Source organism: Urocitellus parryii, chromosome 2, assembly GCF_045843805.1.
Source record: "Urocitellus parryii isolate mUroPar1 chromosome 2, mUroPar1.hap1, whole genome shotgun sequence".
In the NCBI taxonomy this organism is placed as follows: domain Eukaryota; kingdom Metazoa; phylum Chordata; class Mammalia; order Rodentia; family Sciuridae; genus Urocitellus; species Urocitellus parryii.
In genome coordinates, this window is record NC_135532.1 from 220,421,620 (window position 1) to 220,437,235 (window position 15,616).

General features: G+C 51.4%; 1 protein-coding gene across 3 annotated transcripts in view; it reads right to left on the bottom strand.

Moving 5' to 3' along the window:
- Erg (ETS transcription factor ERG) overlaps positions 1-15,616 on the bottom strand; it is a 96,175-nt gene that overhangs the window by 24,192 nt on the left and 56,367 nt on the right. For all 3 annotated transcript variants that reach the window (XM_026399404.2, XM_026399403.2, XM_026399405.2), the window contains exon 3: positions 9,685-9,836. In XM_026399404.2, the coding sequence (XP_026255189.1) occupies positions 9,685-9,836 (152 nt within the window). The remainder of the gene's footprint in view (positions 1-9,684; positions 9,837-15,616) is intronic.

Below are 15,616 nucleotides of genomic sequence, written 5' to 3' on the forward strand. Positions count from 1 at the left end.
GGTCAAAACTCCACACCCGACGTGACGGAGGAGCTGAGCACCTGACTTGCAAAGACTGAAGGGGCCGGTGCCTGGTTCTCCCGGTAAACGTCAAGCAGTGGTCAATCTGCAGACAGCGCTGCTTCCTGTGTGGTCCTGTGGACACGGCCACTGTCTCCCTTGAGAGTGCTCCCTGCTTGAGCCTCACTTTACTTTAACCTCCCTGGTGCACATAATAAAGTTCTCTGCCTGACTTTGGGGGTCTGACTTTTAATCTTCTTTCTTCGGAACACAAGAACCGAGGTTTGGAGTTTCAGCTCCCGGCGTTCCAGAGACACGGCACTGGGTGGGGGAGGGCTGAGCGGTTTGATCCTCCATGAAACAGGAGTCTGACCAAGGAGAGCTCCAGGGCCACCAGGAAAATATAAAGTCGACACTGAAACCAGGCCAAAGGGTGCACACTGCCCCAGGCCACTGCCACCCCTCACCCAGGCCAGCGTAGTATTTCCAAGGCCCCTCGAGAGATGGGAAGAGGAGCAAGATTAAACAAGGGCCCAGGTGGTGTTAATGAAAGTCCTGAGTGTCCTTTTTGCTGAATCATATCAGTGTGATTTAATGCTTTCCTGATATAAAAGCCACCCTCAATTATAAAAAAAAAAAAATGAAAAAAAAAATCAAATGGAATAAAATGTGTCCCCAAGCCATATCACAGGCCTGGGGAGGTCTTTGTTTATGAAACCAGGCCCCAGGCCCATCTCTGTCCAAGACACTCTCAGAACTGCAAAAACAAGACGGAGCCTGTCTGCTCCCCGGAGGGTAGGGCTCCCATTCCTGAAGCAGGCTGGACAGAGAGGGCTGCGGGCCGGGGACAATGCCTTTGTCCTCCACAGAGGAGCGGGCCTGCCTTCCAGGCTGCCTCTGGACCCTTCAAAGTGTTGAATTATGGATCCCTTCATCCTCCTGTTGCTGATTGCTAGTTGTACTGCTCTCTGGCCAGCAAATTCTGGTTTGTACTTTTCTGTTAGCACCATCCATGGCCAATCTTTGTTTATGTCTCTTGACATTTAAAATCCATTTCTCTAATTATTAGGTGTAGAGTTCTATAGATCACCATCGTATCAGAAGTGGTCATGCATATAGACATTATTTATACACATATGATCAATTTTAATGTCACGGACCCTGCCTTTGGTCTGCAGAGCTTTTACACAGCACTATCTTTGGGGTTCCGCCGTCTCTCCCGGATACAGTCCGTGTGGGCAGATTTGCATTGTCCTGCTTGACTTGGGGTCACTGTATTTGCAGGTTGGCCTCATTCACCATTCGTCAATGTCTTAGCTTTCATCGGTTCCAGTGTTTGATCTCTTCCACTCTCTTGGTTTTCTCCTTTCCATCCGATCACACAGGACGCTGTCATCTCGTCCTTCCTGACTTCCAAGTCGGCTGCACAGATGGAAATTTCCACATTGTTCCATATTCTGCATCTCCGTGTCACCGTTTTGTGCCCCGAGTAACGTCCTTGTGTCTACTTTCTCTAATTCACTCCTCAGCTGTTTCAAGTCCCTGTTCCACCCGCCTCCTGAGTGCACGTCATGCACCTATTTTCACATCTATCCGTTTCTGTTTCCAGAGTTTACTGCTGCATCTTCCCCATGCCTTTGGACACGGGTACCCACCCCCATCCATGCCACCCAAGACAACCAGTGCCAACACAAGGTGCTGCTCTCCTCTCAGTCCCCTCCTTGTTTAGTCCCTAAGGAATTTTTTATTCCCCATCCACCTGTCACTTAAAAAGACGTTGAACTTCATGCTGCATTTCCAGGGGTTTTGCCAAGGGAATGTTATTCTCAGGTCCTTCTAAGCTGTCGGTTTTACTGGAATCTAGAGCATTCTCTGCTTACTTGTTACAGAATCAAACATTTCCCATTTTCAATGCAGCCATCAACCCAGTTCATGCTATTGGTATGCTTCCCTCCAGGCATTACTAATCAACTGTCCAAAGCTCAATTGTCCATATAAACTGTGCAGCTTCCTACGAAAGGGTCTAAGTCTGTAAGAAATGGTTTTATATAACTAAATTATTTTTGCTGGGCTCTAAACACATCTTTGACATGTCACCCAAATTTCTTTCTCTGGATGGAGCCATGCTCTGTTCTTCTTGAGCTAATGATGGATGCTGACCTTTGTTTTTCCTTCCTGTTCCTTCCCATTAGTGCTTGGCAACATGACAATGTTCTTGAGCTCATAATGTTGAAGCGAAAGAATGGCTTCCACCTGAAAATTTCTCCCTGCTTGGGTTGTCTTTCTTTGTCCCTTCTTTAAATGTCAGTGCCCCAGAGTTTTGTCCTTGGTCTACCCCTGTCCTTGTGGCATAGGTATCTTAGAGCTTTCTTATCCACTCTGTGTTTTAATTACAACATGCAAGCTGTATCAGTTTCCTATGGCTGCTGTAACAAAGTGCCATAACTATGTGCCTTAAATTAATAAAAATGTATTCTCCCTTTGTTCTGGAGGCTGGAAGTCTGAAGTCAAGGTATCAGCAGGGCCACTGCTCCTCTGAGACTATGGGTAGAACCCTCCCTTGCCTTGTGCTGGCTTCACTCCTATCCCTTCCCTCTTGACATGATGTCTCCACTGTGTGCAGCCATAGCATCTCCCCTCTGTGTGTGTCTATGTCTGAATTCCCACGTTTGTGATTTTATTAAGCCCACACTAGTAAATATGCCTTAACTGGACTGAATCTACAAACACTCTTTCTAAATAAAGTCACATTCTGAGGTATTAGGGGCTATTGAAGCCCTTTCTACATATTGTCAAAGTCAATCCATAGGGCACCATGTGAAATGGGCATTACAGGTTAAACATCCCTCTAATCTGAAAACCTAAAATCGGAAAGGCACCAAAATAAAAGCTTTTTGAGCTCCAAGATGGCAGCACATATGGAAATTTCCACACCTGACCTCATGTGAGTTACCGTCAAAATGCACGTGCACAGGAATATCTAAACGGCCTTCAGTCTGTGTGCATGAGGTGTGTGTGAAACGGCGACTTCTGTTTTAGACTGGGTCCCACCCCTGAGGTATTCATCATGTGTGCGAACGTTCTAAATTAAAAAAAAAAGAAAAAGATCCAAGATCCGAGACACTTGCTGGTGCCCGGCATCTCGGGTCAGGGACACTTGGCCTGTACAGTCGTGTTCTGTGCATTCATCAGCATCTACTCAGCTGCTCAAGGTAAAATCTAAGCTCCTTTCAAAGTGGAGACTGTGGGTTTCAAGAAAAGCAGACCAGGTCCTTCCACTGTGGACATGTCCAGGTCAGCTGGGCGCCATGGCAGACCATGTGGGCACCTCTGTACCCCTTCCTTCCTTCCTAAGCCTTCTTGGGAAAGGACCCTGCAGGTCCTTCACATAACTGAACCCCTTCTCCTGTGCCCTTTCTGGGTGCCTGCGTGGTGCAGGAACAAGGGTTCAGACGAGTCCACAGAACTGGGCTGGGTCCCGGCTCTCCACACCACTGGCCAGGACATCTTGCGCGGCCCTTCCAGCACCCCTACTTTTGGTTTCTTTGTCTGTAGGGGGATGATAATAAATAGAACCTACACCAGTGGGTGATTTGGAGATGACACCTCAAAGTAAACGTTCAAGCGCCCGACAATTGTGCGTGCTCCGGAGACTGCAGCTGCATATTAATAAATATATCTATCTCGCTCTCTCCTGTGACCCAACCTCTATTCAGCAGATAACTTTACAAATATAATTGACTCTGACTGAGGATGTCCACTCTAGTTGGGGTGGTGGCTTCGTTGTCCGGCCTGCCACAGCAGGAACTTAAATAGAAGCTCACGGAAACGCCTTCCACGATGTCGGGTGGTGGGACGGAGTCTTGGGAGTGCTCCGTGGGTGGTGAAGAAGATGCAGAGACGTGTAGGCTCCCCAGCTGTGCCTGCAACCCTGGGAAAGCCACGTCACCTCTAGGCCTCGGTGGTCTCGTGTTTAAAAGAAGACACTGAATTAAGATCACCGAAGACCCTGTGACTCCCGGGAGTCTGTGGTACTCATCAACTGGGTCACAGTTAACCCAAGAGGTCACCTTCACTGCTGCCAAAGCAGACCACATGCCTCCTGCTTTCTCTGGTGATCAAGAACACAGACACCCTGCATTGCCACCTCAGGAAGCTTCCTCTCCAAAAGAATAGACAGGCTTGTAAATAAAGAATGCCCATAAGAAGGACCCACAGTAGACTGGCCACCAGTGTGGGCAGTTCTACTACTTATCATGCATCTGCTTTCAAAGGTCAGCTCAGGGGTGTCATATTGAGGGAGGATTATGCGAGAGTTCTGTGGTCCTCTTTCACGTTCAGAACTCAAAATCCTGTCTCGACATGCAGACACCCCACCAAAGACTCACTCCAGGTGTCCGTCTCCTGTCTGCTCTGAGTTGTTCTCTAACATAACTCAGCATTTGCCACCATGTCACAAGCCACGGGCTGATGAAATACAGTGCTGCAACTGTGCGGAAAGAGCTCAGGTGTACAGTGTCAGTGGAGCCCACTCAGAAAGTCAAGGGATCCTGCCTTTAGGATTCCATGCTGAGATAAACATTACCTTCCCTATGAAATTTCTTCTTGAATAATTTTCCCCCAATTTCTCTTTTTATCTTGGCTTCCAGGAAGCTCAAAGCTTGTACTAGAAGAATGACTACAGTATCTTATCCAAGCTTGTGGTCAGAATGCCTTTATCCTTCCTTGGCTTGCTCTTAGTTTCCATTGGTATTTTTAATGGCCTTAATTAATTTCCAGTTTTCATTGGATCTGTTGTTTGGGTCATATGTTTACCAGTAATTTAGTTGAGGCTTCTCAAACCCTTGTGGAATTAAATGGCATATTCTTACATAAGTAAGTATCTATATTCATTAGAGAATGCAACATGAACAAAATAAAGCGTGTTAATTAAAGAATTGGAAATGTCACTAAGAGCAACAGTTAATTTGGCAAAGGTATTGAGCACAACTTTGTAGACAGGGTGAATTTCAAAGATGCCTTGAAGAATATGTCAGTCCAGAGGGTGGAAGGGCATTGCGGCAGCAGGAACAGCAGGGACCAAGACTCCGGGCTGTGAGAAGGCAGAGGTGAGCCCAGCAGCAGCGTGGCCAGGGTCAGGACGGAGGGGCAGAGAACCCTGGGCTCGGTGTGGTACCTAGACTGTGGGGTGCTGGTGTCAAGGAAGCTTCTTGAGCCCTCCTGTGGTATCGATCCACAGTCCTCAGATGGTCTGGCACGTCTTAGCCACGCACCCTGCGTCCTCTCTGCCTGCGCCACGTGGGTGGGTCTCTTCTTCTACCATGGGCTTTGGCCAGCTCAGGAAGTTCCAGCCGTGAGTATTGGGAGAGGGGGTGTGGGTCTCACCGGAGACACTCTCAGGTGCAAGTCCTCGTGAGTGAGAGGATGAAGAAGTAGGGAAGAGGGGAGCGTGGCCGCTCTGTCCCTGAGGCTGCTGGATGCCACAGGGGCCTGTGCCTAAAGTGAGTGAGTTTAAAAATGAAAGTACAAATGTGAGAGTAAAAAGGTAGAGATCTGGAGAAGTTGGCTGCTCCGCACTTTGGGGAATAACACAGGGAAAAAGAAAAGTATTTCAAAATGCTCTGAGCGGCTAAAGCCAGAGGCCCGATTGCATTTGGTCAGCATTTTGCAACATTTCAGAAAAGTGGTGAAGATGGAGCCTTCCTCTTGGTCTCCCGCTTGGTTGGCACATCCCCGTCAATTCCTAAATCAGCAGTGACCGCCACGAGCGCCCAGAGGCATACAGGGGACAGTCCCAATGTCAGGTCAGGCGTTGATGGGACTCCCTGACATGTCTGCTGCTCTCATTCTGCTAATCCTTGCTCACAGCTGGGGAGGCCCAGCTGGAAGCACCTGAAGTCAGGTGCCTGAGCTTCCAGGTCACCTTTGGCTGTGGACAGGTGCAGAGAGCACGGGACCCGGGCCTCTTGAGGGGCCTGATCTGCTTGTCAGCTTGGGGCTCAGGGTGACACCAGGTGAGGCCAGGGGGCTGCTCTGTGCTCCCCGTGTTGGTGCAGTATTTAAGTCATTGCAGGAAATGTTCAAAGCTTCATTATAAAATAGGCTTTGTGCCAGAGGGTTCTTCCCAGCTGTAGCTAAGGCCAGAGTTCTGGGCGGGTTTAGGGAAGGCCAGGCTGAGCGAGGGCATGCAGCAGGTCAGGCGTGTTGGGCAGGGAGCGTGGACCCAGCACGATGCCCACGTGTGCGCACGTGTATCAGCGTGCAGAGCACCTTACTCCTGGCTTCCCTCTGTTAAATGCTGACCTCAGTCCATGCTCCGTATTTATTTTTTTTTTAATTTTTAATTTTTTTTTATGTGGTGCTGAGGATTGAACCCAGTGCCTCATGCATGGTAGGCGAGCACTTTACCTCTGAGCCACAACCCCAGCTCCTTATTTATTTTAAAGTTGATTCTACAGTGCTCTTCAGTGTATATTTACGTAAATGTTCTCAAATTCATTCTGAAGTAGGAGGCCCTGTAAATATATCAAATAACAGTAGGTTTTTATTCATTAGGGATACTTTGTAGGATTCTTTACAGCTCTTGAATATTAAAGTCAATCTCAAATCCTCAGTTGAGTTTTTAAAACTGAGTTTCACATATAAGTGCTCCATCCCGACCTCAACAGGGCCCCAAGCCCTGTGTTCTGTGACCTCTCAGTCCACACGCCCATTTTCCTGACTCTATCTGGGCCACTCCGATGTCTAGGACGTGAAGGACAGAACGTCTCTGCTGTTGACGGAGAGTACAAATGCCTAGGAATAGTAAGTGCTTTTTCCCATTTGGCTGTCTTTCTGATTTGCACTTTGGGGTGCCAAGCAACATGCCTAACTAGTAAGAGCTGTGTGGATGCTACAGAACTGGATCTGGAGAATTCTGTGAACCGCAACCCTCCAAGCCCGAGCTGTGCCTGTGAGGTGCCTGTGCTGGAGCCAGAGGACAGGGACGCAGCTCGTAGGACTTCCTGAGGTCCTGCAACCCCGTGGCCACACTGGAGGACTGGCCAGATTGTGCAAGGAAGCCCATGTGTGCGCGTGTGTGTGCATGTGTGAACACACACACCTGAAACTTGGTCAATAACTGAAAGACTCACAACTTGCAAAATCAGCCACAGCTAGCTCTCGTACAAACACGGTTAACTGAATAACTGCCTGTGCTGGCGTGAGGCAACCGGGGGAGGGAGGGCAGGAGAGCCCCTTTCCTGGGGGAAAAGCAGCCTCGCACCAAACCCAGCTCATCTGCAGAGCCACCGTCCCCTCCCGCCAGCACCTTCAGTGAGCACCCACCACGCACAGGAATGCTGCGCTCCAACGGGACGACCCTGGCTCTTGGCTGCTTCCCCACAGAAACACCGCCTCTTTCCTAAATAGAAATCGTTTACAAGGAAATAAGGCAGAAAGGCTCAAAGTCGGATGCCCCCCAAGGAGACAGCTGCACCACGGAAATCCACCTCGCCAGTGAAAGGGGCACTGGGATCCCCCTCCACCTTCTATAAGGGACAAGAAAAGCACCTGGCACATGGGCCGTTCAGATATTCTCTCATCCTGCACAACTCAAAGTGGACCTGCCTCAGGGGCAGCCTGATTTCCCCCCAGAGCCGGGCGCAGGGGAGCGGGCGGGCGGGCTTCCTCTGGTTCTCCTGCCCCCTGTCCTACACTGTCCGTGCCCAGCCAGCCTGGCCCCGCCGGCCTCCCAGCCCCCTCCAGGCTCATGGTTCTCTCAACGTTTTTCAGGCACCACATCGAGGACAGGCACCTGGGCCTGGGACACTGCATGGCCAGCCTTTCCCATCCCCTGGGCACTGACCCTGTGCTGAGACACGTGGCGAGCCAGGTGGTCTCGGGCAGTAGCTCGGCTGGCATGGGTGGCCCTGGATATCTGCCGGCCCCCTTCCAATGACCAGCACCACGGTTCTGTCCTTCTCCTAAGGCGCACAGCGGGCAGCACCATCCCTGTCTCCCATAAATTCCACCATGTGCTTCAAAGTCAGGCGTAACCCAGGGGACGGTCCCTTCACACCAAACCTCCTCACATCAGCTTCAGGCAGTTCACGGAAAGCCACGCAGTGACAAACTGGGGAGGAACCCAGAGCACAGGACCTCTGCACGCTATGCTCCTGTGTGGAAAGGGACAGGAGCCACTGGTGAGGTCTGATGCAGGGCATGGGGAAGTAGGCCGTGGTAGCCTTGATCCTGTCTGTACTGTGCTCACAGACATGGATTCAGGGGAACCTGGGGCACGGGGAAATGGAGTGTGGACATGTGTCACCCTGCACGTCTTCTGCCACGGTGACAACCAGGAATGAGTAGTGCCGAGCTGCCCAGCAGCCACCCGTGCCCCGTGTCAGTTAATATCCACTGAGCACCTACTGCACGCAGGCACTGCGCTTGGCCCTGCAGACAGGGCCTTTGCCAGGGTCACCTCTGGGGAGGGAGGAAGGTAGCAAGAGAACTTTCACACTGAGGTATGACATAATGAAAGATGAGAATGAGGGAAAGAAAGGAGCAGACAGACAGGGGACTGAGCACCACGGGGTGCAGTGGGGAGCACTCCAGACAGGCGCATGGGGACAGGCTCAGAAGGCTATATATTCCCGGAGCTTTCATGAGGAAAGAGGAATAGCACGACCTGGAATCCAGGGTTCCAGGGTGAGGTGACAGCAAGTCCGAGCCTGTGGCAGATCTGAAGGTGGTCAGATGGCTAGAATGAGTGACAGGAGGGGGATTCTGACTCAGCCTCTTATTGGCTGTTTGTCCTTGGAAAAGTTAGTTAGCCTCTCTGTGCGTCATATTTCTTAGCAGGGAAGTTATGAAGCAGGGAATCCTCATTCCCAAGACTGCACATCTCAGCCCCAGACGCTTTCCCACGACACGGAGCACAGAGAAGGCGCTCACTGAGCACTGGCTGCGTTGCTGAGTGCCGGTTTTCTGCAGCCTGGATCTCCCAGGAGCTTTAAGCCGTTCTTTCTCCCGTGGTTTTGCTAAATAACTAAGTTCTGGGCATTTCCCTCAAAGTCAAGAAAGCTCTTCCTTGGGTTGAGTTTGGATTAGGTCTGGGGTAAAGAATCACTCTGATTATTACAGTCTGCATTTCAGGCCAGCGAGAACTGGAATTTCAGACGTCCAAGAGCATGACGGAGTGCAGGACACAGCTGCCCACTCTTCGTTGTACTGGACGAGAACGTGTTTTGGACGAGCCTGCCATCTATTAAACCCACACCTCGTGAGAGACAGGACTGACACAGACACCTGGGGGAAGGGAAGGTCGCCTTCCGTGGACTCATGCACATCTGCACGTGTGTGTGCATGTGAGTGTGTGTGAGCCTGAGGGTTGTGCCTGCCTGGACACCTTCCTTCCACATGGGTGTGCACACTTACATGTAAGACAGAGTCGGGAGCCAGCTGGCTCTCCCACGTGTCATAAACCCCAACACGCCTGTGCCGGGGTGTGCACGTGGGCTTGCCCGCTTCCTTGCTCTGAGGGAGATCATGAGCCTTGGCCTGCGTGGGTGACCTCTGCAGCCCCCTTCTCCATGGCCACCCCAGACCAGGGAGGGCGACGGACGGCCACAGCAGGGGTCCCACACGGCAGCGCCCCCCCACCCTTCCAGGAGGGCGTGGGTGCTGCGGCCGTGAGCACCTCACCTGCTGGGACGATCACTCTGCGCTCGTTCGTGGTCATGTTGGGGGGTGGCATGTGCTTCTCCTCCATGTAGCTGCCATAGTTCATCCCCACGGTGTCCGGGCTGCCCACCATCTTCCCGCCTTTGGCCACGCTGCACTCATCGGGGGAGTTCCTGGGGAGAAGACAAATTCTTCCATGATTATGGCAACTGCAGGGCTGGCTCCAAGGTCTTGGGGTCACAGGGAACCAGGCAAGGGCACGGGCAGGAGCCTGAGGCAGAAGGAGCAGCGAAGGCCCCGGGGCAGGGGCAGGGCCCAGGAGATCTGGAGGCTGTGCCCCTCCCCCCAGACTCACGATGGCACTGAGGTGGGGGCTGTGGGAGGGTTGGTTAGATGGGGCCGTGAGGGTGGAGCCCGGGATGGCGTTAGTACCCTTCCTTTCCCCTCTCCCTCTTTCTCCACCAGGTCATCTCAACCCCAGGACTCTAAGGCACCTTGACCTGAGAGCCCAGAACTGGAGAACTAAAGTCCTGTCTAGGGGCCTGGCGATGGCAGCCTGTGCCGGCCACGATGCTGCCCCATCAGAAGCAGCACGCAGCACCCTCGCGGGAGCAGCACACAGCTGCCACCGGCTCCTGCTTCTCCAGCCAGCTTCTTCTGAAACCACCGGTCAGCTCTACGTGCGGGAGCCGACCGGGAGCACGTGCAGGAGCAGTGAGCGGCCGTCCTCCTCAGCACGACAGCCAGCAGCCAGCACCTGCGCCCAGCAAGGGTCTTCTAGATATTCCCTCAAAACCTCAGAATGAAGCCCCTGTGTCGGACTCCCTGTCTCCACGGCCAGTCCCAGGATCTGGACTCGGGAGACTCACCGTGCAGCAGGAAGGGCAGGGTGGGGAGCTGAGGCGGGGAGGCAGCTGGAGAGCAGACCCCAGCAGCCCACGAGGACCTGGGGAAGGGGCGTGAGTGGCTGCGGGGACAGAGAGGAGTCGGCAGTCAGCCTCAGGTCTGCCACTGTCTAAGGTGGCCACCGTCACTCAAAAAACCCAACACACTTTGAAGGAAGAGGAAACTTGTTTGTTTTAAATGAAATTTGAAAGCAGCAGAACACGGTAGAGTTGGATCTAAAGGGGAACGGCAGCTGGGAAAGCCAGATTAACCAGAAACCCAAGAGGCGTGTCGGTGCCTTCCAGATGACTGACCCACAGCGGCAGGGACCCTGAATTAGGGTTTTAACCTCCAAGTTAGACTTTCAGAAATGCCTCCCCATCTCAACAGGATGCTTCCCCGCCAGGTTCTTGGGGAATCCGAACCGTCACTGTCTGGATTTTACATCCCTACCCCAGTGTTTACGGTCAGGGTTCCTCTCCGTACCTTCCTGGCTGAGCTCTGCAGTGAACTTGTAGAATCCCAGAACCACAGGCTTGGCATGGGCCTGACCTTCACGTCCGAAAGGTCAAACCCATCTCGGGCTGAAGGGCACTCCGTGGGTGAGGCAGGGCTGGAGGGGGATGAGGTCTTTGCACACCCATAGGCCTTGGCAGGGTGTGAACAGGAAGGGCCAATCAAGAACCCAGAATCCTGGGAAGCGTGTTTTGGTGTCTGGAGACTCTGAACATAAGCTCATCCTCAGCGTCTCTTGCAAATGTGTCTGGCGCCTGTGGAGGGAGCTCAGCGTGGACCAGAAGGAGAAAGTAGCAGCCATCTAACAAGGGCCGCCCAAGACTGTGGCCCTCCAGAGGGCCTGGGAAGGCACCGCCCTGCGGCTGCCAGCTCACAGCTGTGCTAACACAGAGGAAATTCAAAAATATCAACCGTCGGGTTCCCATGGATTCTGTATGTTTCCGATGCGGCGGCACATGCATTATTTCCTCTTGATGCTGTTTTTCCTGGCTTCAGACATTTATCTCTGAAAGACCCATCCTAATATCAAAACACAGAATATCTTCACTTGAGACTTTCCCTATTCCTTTGGAAAATTCCACCCGCTGGGTGGAGTGTGCATGTTTTGGTGTATTTGTCTCAAGGAGAGAAGTTACTAAGAAGGAGAAGTTAGAGGGATTTGGTTGTTTAGGAAAGAGATTTTAGATGGTAGATGGTACCCGGGTCGTGGGAGTAATCAGAGCCACAGCCACAGAGTCCTGGTTCACTCGCCACATCCATTCAGGAGCCCTGAGTGAGTGCAGCCTGTTCGACTCTTCCCCAGCAAGGGAGTCGGCCATCTGAAAAGCTAAAGCTCCAAGAGGTGGGCAGAATTGTAAAAACAGGGGACACTGAGGATCATGGACCCTTCAGAATACCATTGATTCATTTTATTTTCATTCTTTTATTTATTTATTTATTTATTTACTGGTACAGAGGATTAAACCCAAGGGCGCTGAACCATTGAGCCACACCCCCAAACCCTTTTTATCTTGTATTTAGAGACAGGGTCTCACTGAGTTGCTTAGAGCCTCTCTAAGTTGCTGGGGCTGGCTTTGAACTCACAATCCTCCTGCCTCAGCCTCCAGAGCTGCTGGGATTACAGGCCTGCGCCACTGTACCCAACTCTTTTCATTCTTATTAGTTGAATTTCCATGCCTGAGGATAAGAACTCTGGACATGGATCACAGAGTTTTTCTATGGCATTAGAATAGATCTCCTCACCTCATCTGGACAGGATAAGTCATTAAAATGCATTTGTCAGAGCTATCCAAAAAAAATATGTGTAACTATTTAAAATAGGGGCAACACTTACAGAGTTATTTTGTTTTCATTTTACAATGACCCAATGCAGTTCAGCTCATTAAGATTTCCCACCCTGGCTTTCATGCTAGCAAATAGTTAAATGAGACCAGCAGGTGCTGATTTCAAATTTTGTATCTTTAGGGCAATGAAAAAATATATATATATAGCCTCTTCCCCCCTTGTATTGAGCTTTAGTTTTAGAGGAAGCCATCCTAAATGGAACTCCCAGGAAACCTAACCCCAAGAGGGGCTCACCTAGGTCAACCGATGCCTCGGATCTAAAGCTCAGCAGATGCTGGTCAGCGAGGTCTGAGCTACTCTCATTGCCATGTACTCTTGCAGGCACCCTTGGAAATCTTCACAGCCACAGAGTAGCATTAACAGCTGTGGCCCTGCTTACCATCTATGGTCCTCACCACAGCCCCGGGTGGCAGGTGCTGGCCTGTCGGTCTCACATGGGAGGGGACAGTGTACACCAAGGTAAGAGTCAGGAGGAGGCCCATGGAGACCTCACTGGGTGACCTCACCTCGGTGCCCATGGCCTTCCCTGTGCGGAGAACACCTCCACAAATAAAGCTCAGCCACTCTGCTTTGAAAGGCAAGATGGGCACCAAGATCCCCGGCCCACCTTGCTCTGGTTTAAAGTGTGCACCACGGTCCACATCCTGACCCACCACGTCAACCCTGGAGAGTGGTCACTCCCCAGCAAACCAGGATGTGTACATGGGAAGTGCCCAGTAATAACTCAGGGCACTTCCTGCAGAAGCAAAGAACTGACCCTATTAGGGTTCCCGAGTTGCAATGCATCCATCTGGAAGTCCTGCTCTGAGTGCATTTGCACACCTGCACTCTGGAAGCCTGCCCTTGCTCACTGCCCAGCAGCCACACCTTCACCGTGTCTTCTAGCAGTGCCTGTCACCAGGAGGAACTCATAATCCACCTGCACCACGACGACCCACCTAGAGGCCCCACCACAAGAGGATCGGGTGTTTGATACACCACTTTCAACATGCGCTAGCAAAGAGCACCCCTTCAAACGCTGTGTTCTTGGCATGTGCATGTGTGTGTCGCAGCAGTCCCCGTGCCAATTCTAAGGTTGTGCATCACACGATTGTCCAGTGGATGATCACTCGGTGATATGAAACGATCTTATCATTTGGGGGATACACTTCCTTATTGCAATAAGCACAGTTCAAGGTACTGCTCTCAAACACACTTTCCTTTAAAGATGTCCAAAAAACATTGCACCTTAACCACATGCTCAAATTCACATTTGTAGGTCTGGGTCCTGTTTCCAAACCCTGGTCTGGACATGCGCATATGATACGTAGGGTCAACGAGAGGGAAGAGGCGCACGAGAAGAAGCTCCACATATGGTGGGGTCAGCCCAAGAGGGGAAGACTGTCTCAGAATGAAGGATTCTGAGATGGAATTAGACATGGCCAAGAAGGGTGTCAAGGAGTCGCCTGCCTCGCCGCCCAAATACCTGACCATCCTCCAGAGATGCACTTGGAGGAGGCCAGACCCTGCAGCAATCTCACACTGTCCCATGGCCTTTGACACAACTGTCATCTCCCCAGGAAATAGAGAAACGGTGTAGGGAGACGCAGGACCTTCAGGAGGAAGCCGGTGGAGAGCGGTGCCCCTCTTCTGGTAACTGCAGACATGGCCAATTAAACGGGCCTGCTGAGCCTCAAGCACATAATTGCTCCTGTGTGGCGGCTGGAGGACTGAGGATCTGAGACCATGAGCACTGAACTCTTGAAACACTAGTATTCCAGATCCATGGTGAAAGAACATGGCAAAGCACATCAGGGAAACTATAAATTAGCTGAATTTCAATCGAGAAGGCAGACAGGGCCAAGCCCCATAGGTCCAAACCGAATCTGAGGCCTTTTTAATTGGGGAGGTCTCCTGGGTTCAATCCCAGTACCCAAACAAACAAACAAACCAACAACAGCTGTTTGTCAGAATCCAGAGCCTGGGAGAAACAAGCCCCAGAGAGCTCCGTGGACAGACCGGGGTTTGGCGTCCGATGGCTCTCTGGGGCGGGGACGCGGGATTTCCTCTGCAACTCTGAAGTGCTGCTGTGGGCGTGTGGTGTTCTGAATACATGTCACTCTCCTGCTCATCCTCAAACTCTCTGAGGTTTAAAGTGGGCCACAGAAATGCATGAGACAGAAGGTGACCAAGGGAGAGAATCCCAATCATGAAACACAAGAGAAGAAAAGTCATCAGGAGACAGAAGCCATCCGAGACCACTGGCCACTCTGGAGGCCGGACTCTGGCTGACCCCTGAGCTTTCTACCCGCCAAAGCCACGGGCAAGAGATCTGACCTCAAGGCTCAAGGGGTCCACAGGACACACCAACGAGATGTTCAGCAGAAGCAAGGCGTTCGCTGGGCTGAGACGCGGGAGCAGTTTCTCTCACAGCATCTCATTGGTAGAACTGGGTGACGCTGGGTGCTACAGCCTTTGCAGCATCTCCTAACTGACCCAAGAACTGTCCCCCCATGCCAGCGGAGGCTGGTGACAGCGGTGCTCTGAGCACAGCTCTGCTGCTTCCGCTGCAGGAATCCAGACGGCGTGCGGCTCGCCTTCCAGGCTGCCTGTGCTCAGCACTGATTCTGGAGATGACTGGCAGCCAGAGACCAGAAAGGTGTCAAGTCAGTGAGCAATTTAAAAACTATTGAAAACACCTCGAGAGGTACAATTTTATACATTCCTCGAGTTTCTACAGTCCCCCAATTTGTAGATTCAAAATAGAAATCTGTTAACATTAAATAGGTCAAAACTTATGTTCCTGAGCCTCTGGCACATTATTAGCAAACAAATCTTTACAGAACTGATTTGGTGCATTGAGCACGAGTTTACTGGAGCTAGGGATGGCTCCAAACTGTCTCCATAGGTTGACATTAAATACACGGGCAGAGCATCTAAACAGGGCCTGGCACATGACAGGTGCTGTGTGCCAGCTGTCATTATTAATTCATCTCACAACTCCTTGAAGTCATGTCTGCAGCAGGACACACAAACACAGACCACACACAAGGTGGTCCTCTTGGATTATACTGCCCAGTGACAGGATGGTTAACTTACTCTATATAAATACATCTACGATGAAATCACCCAAGCCCACATTTCTCAGAATGCGCCCTGTCGTTAAACAACACACAACTGGATAAACGCAGCAGGAATTTTACAGATGAAGCACAGAGAGGTGGATAGC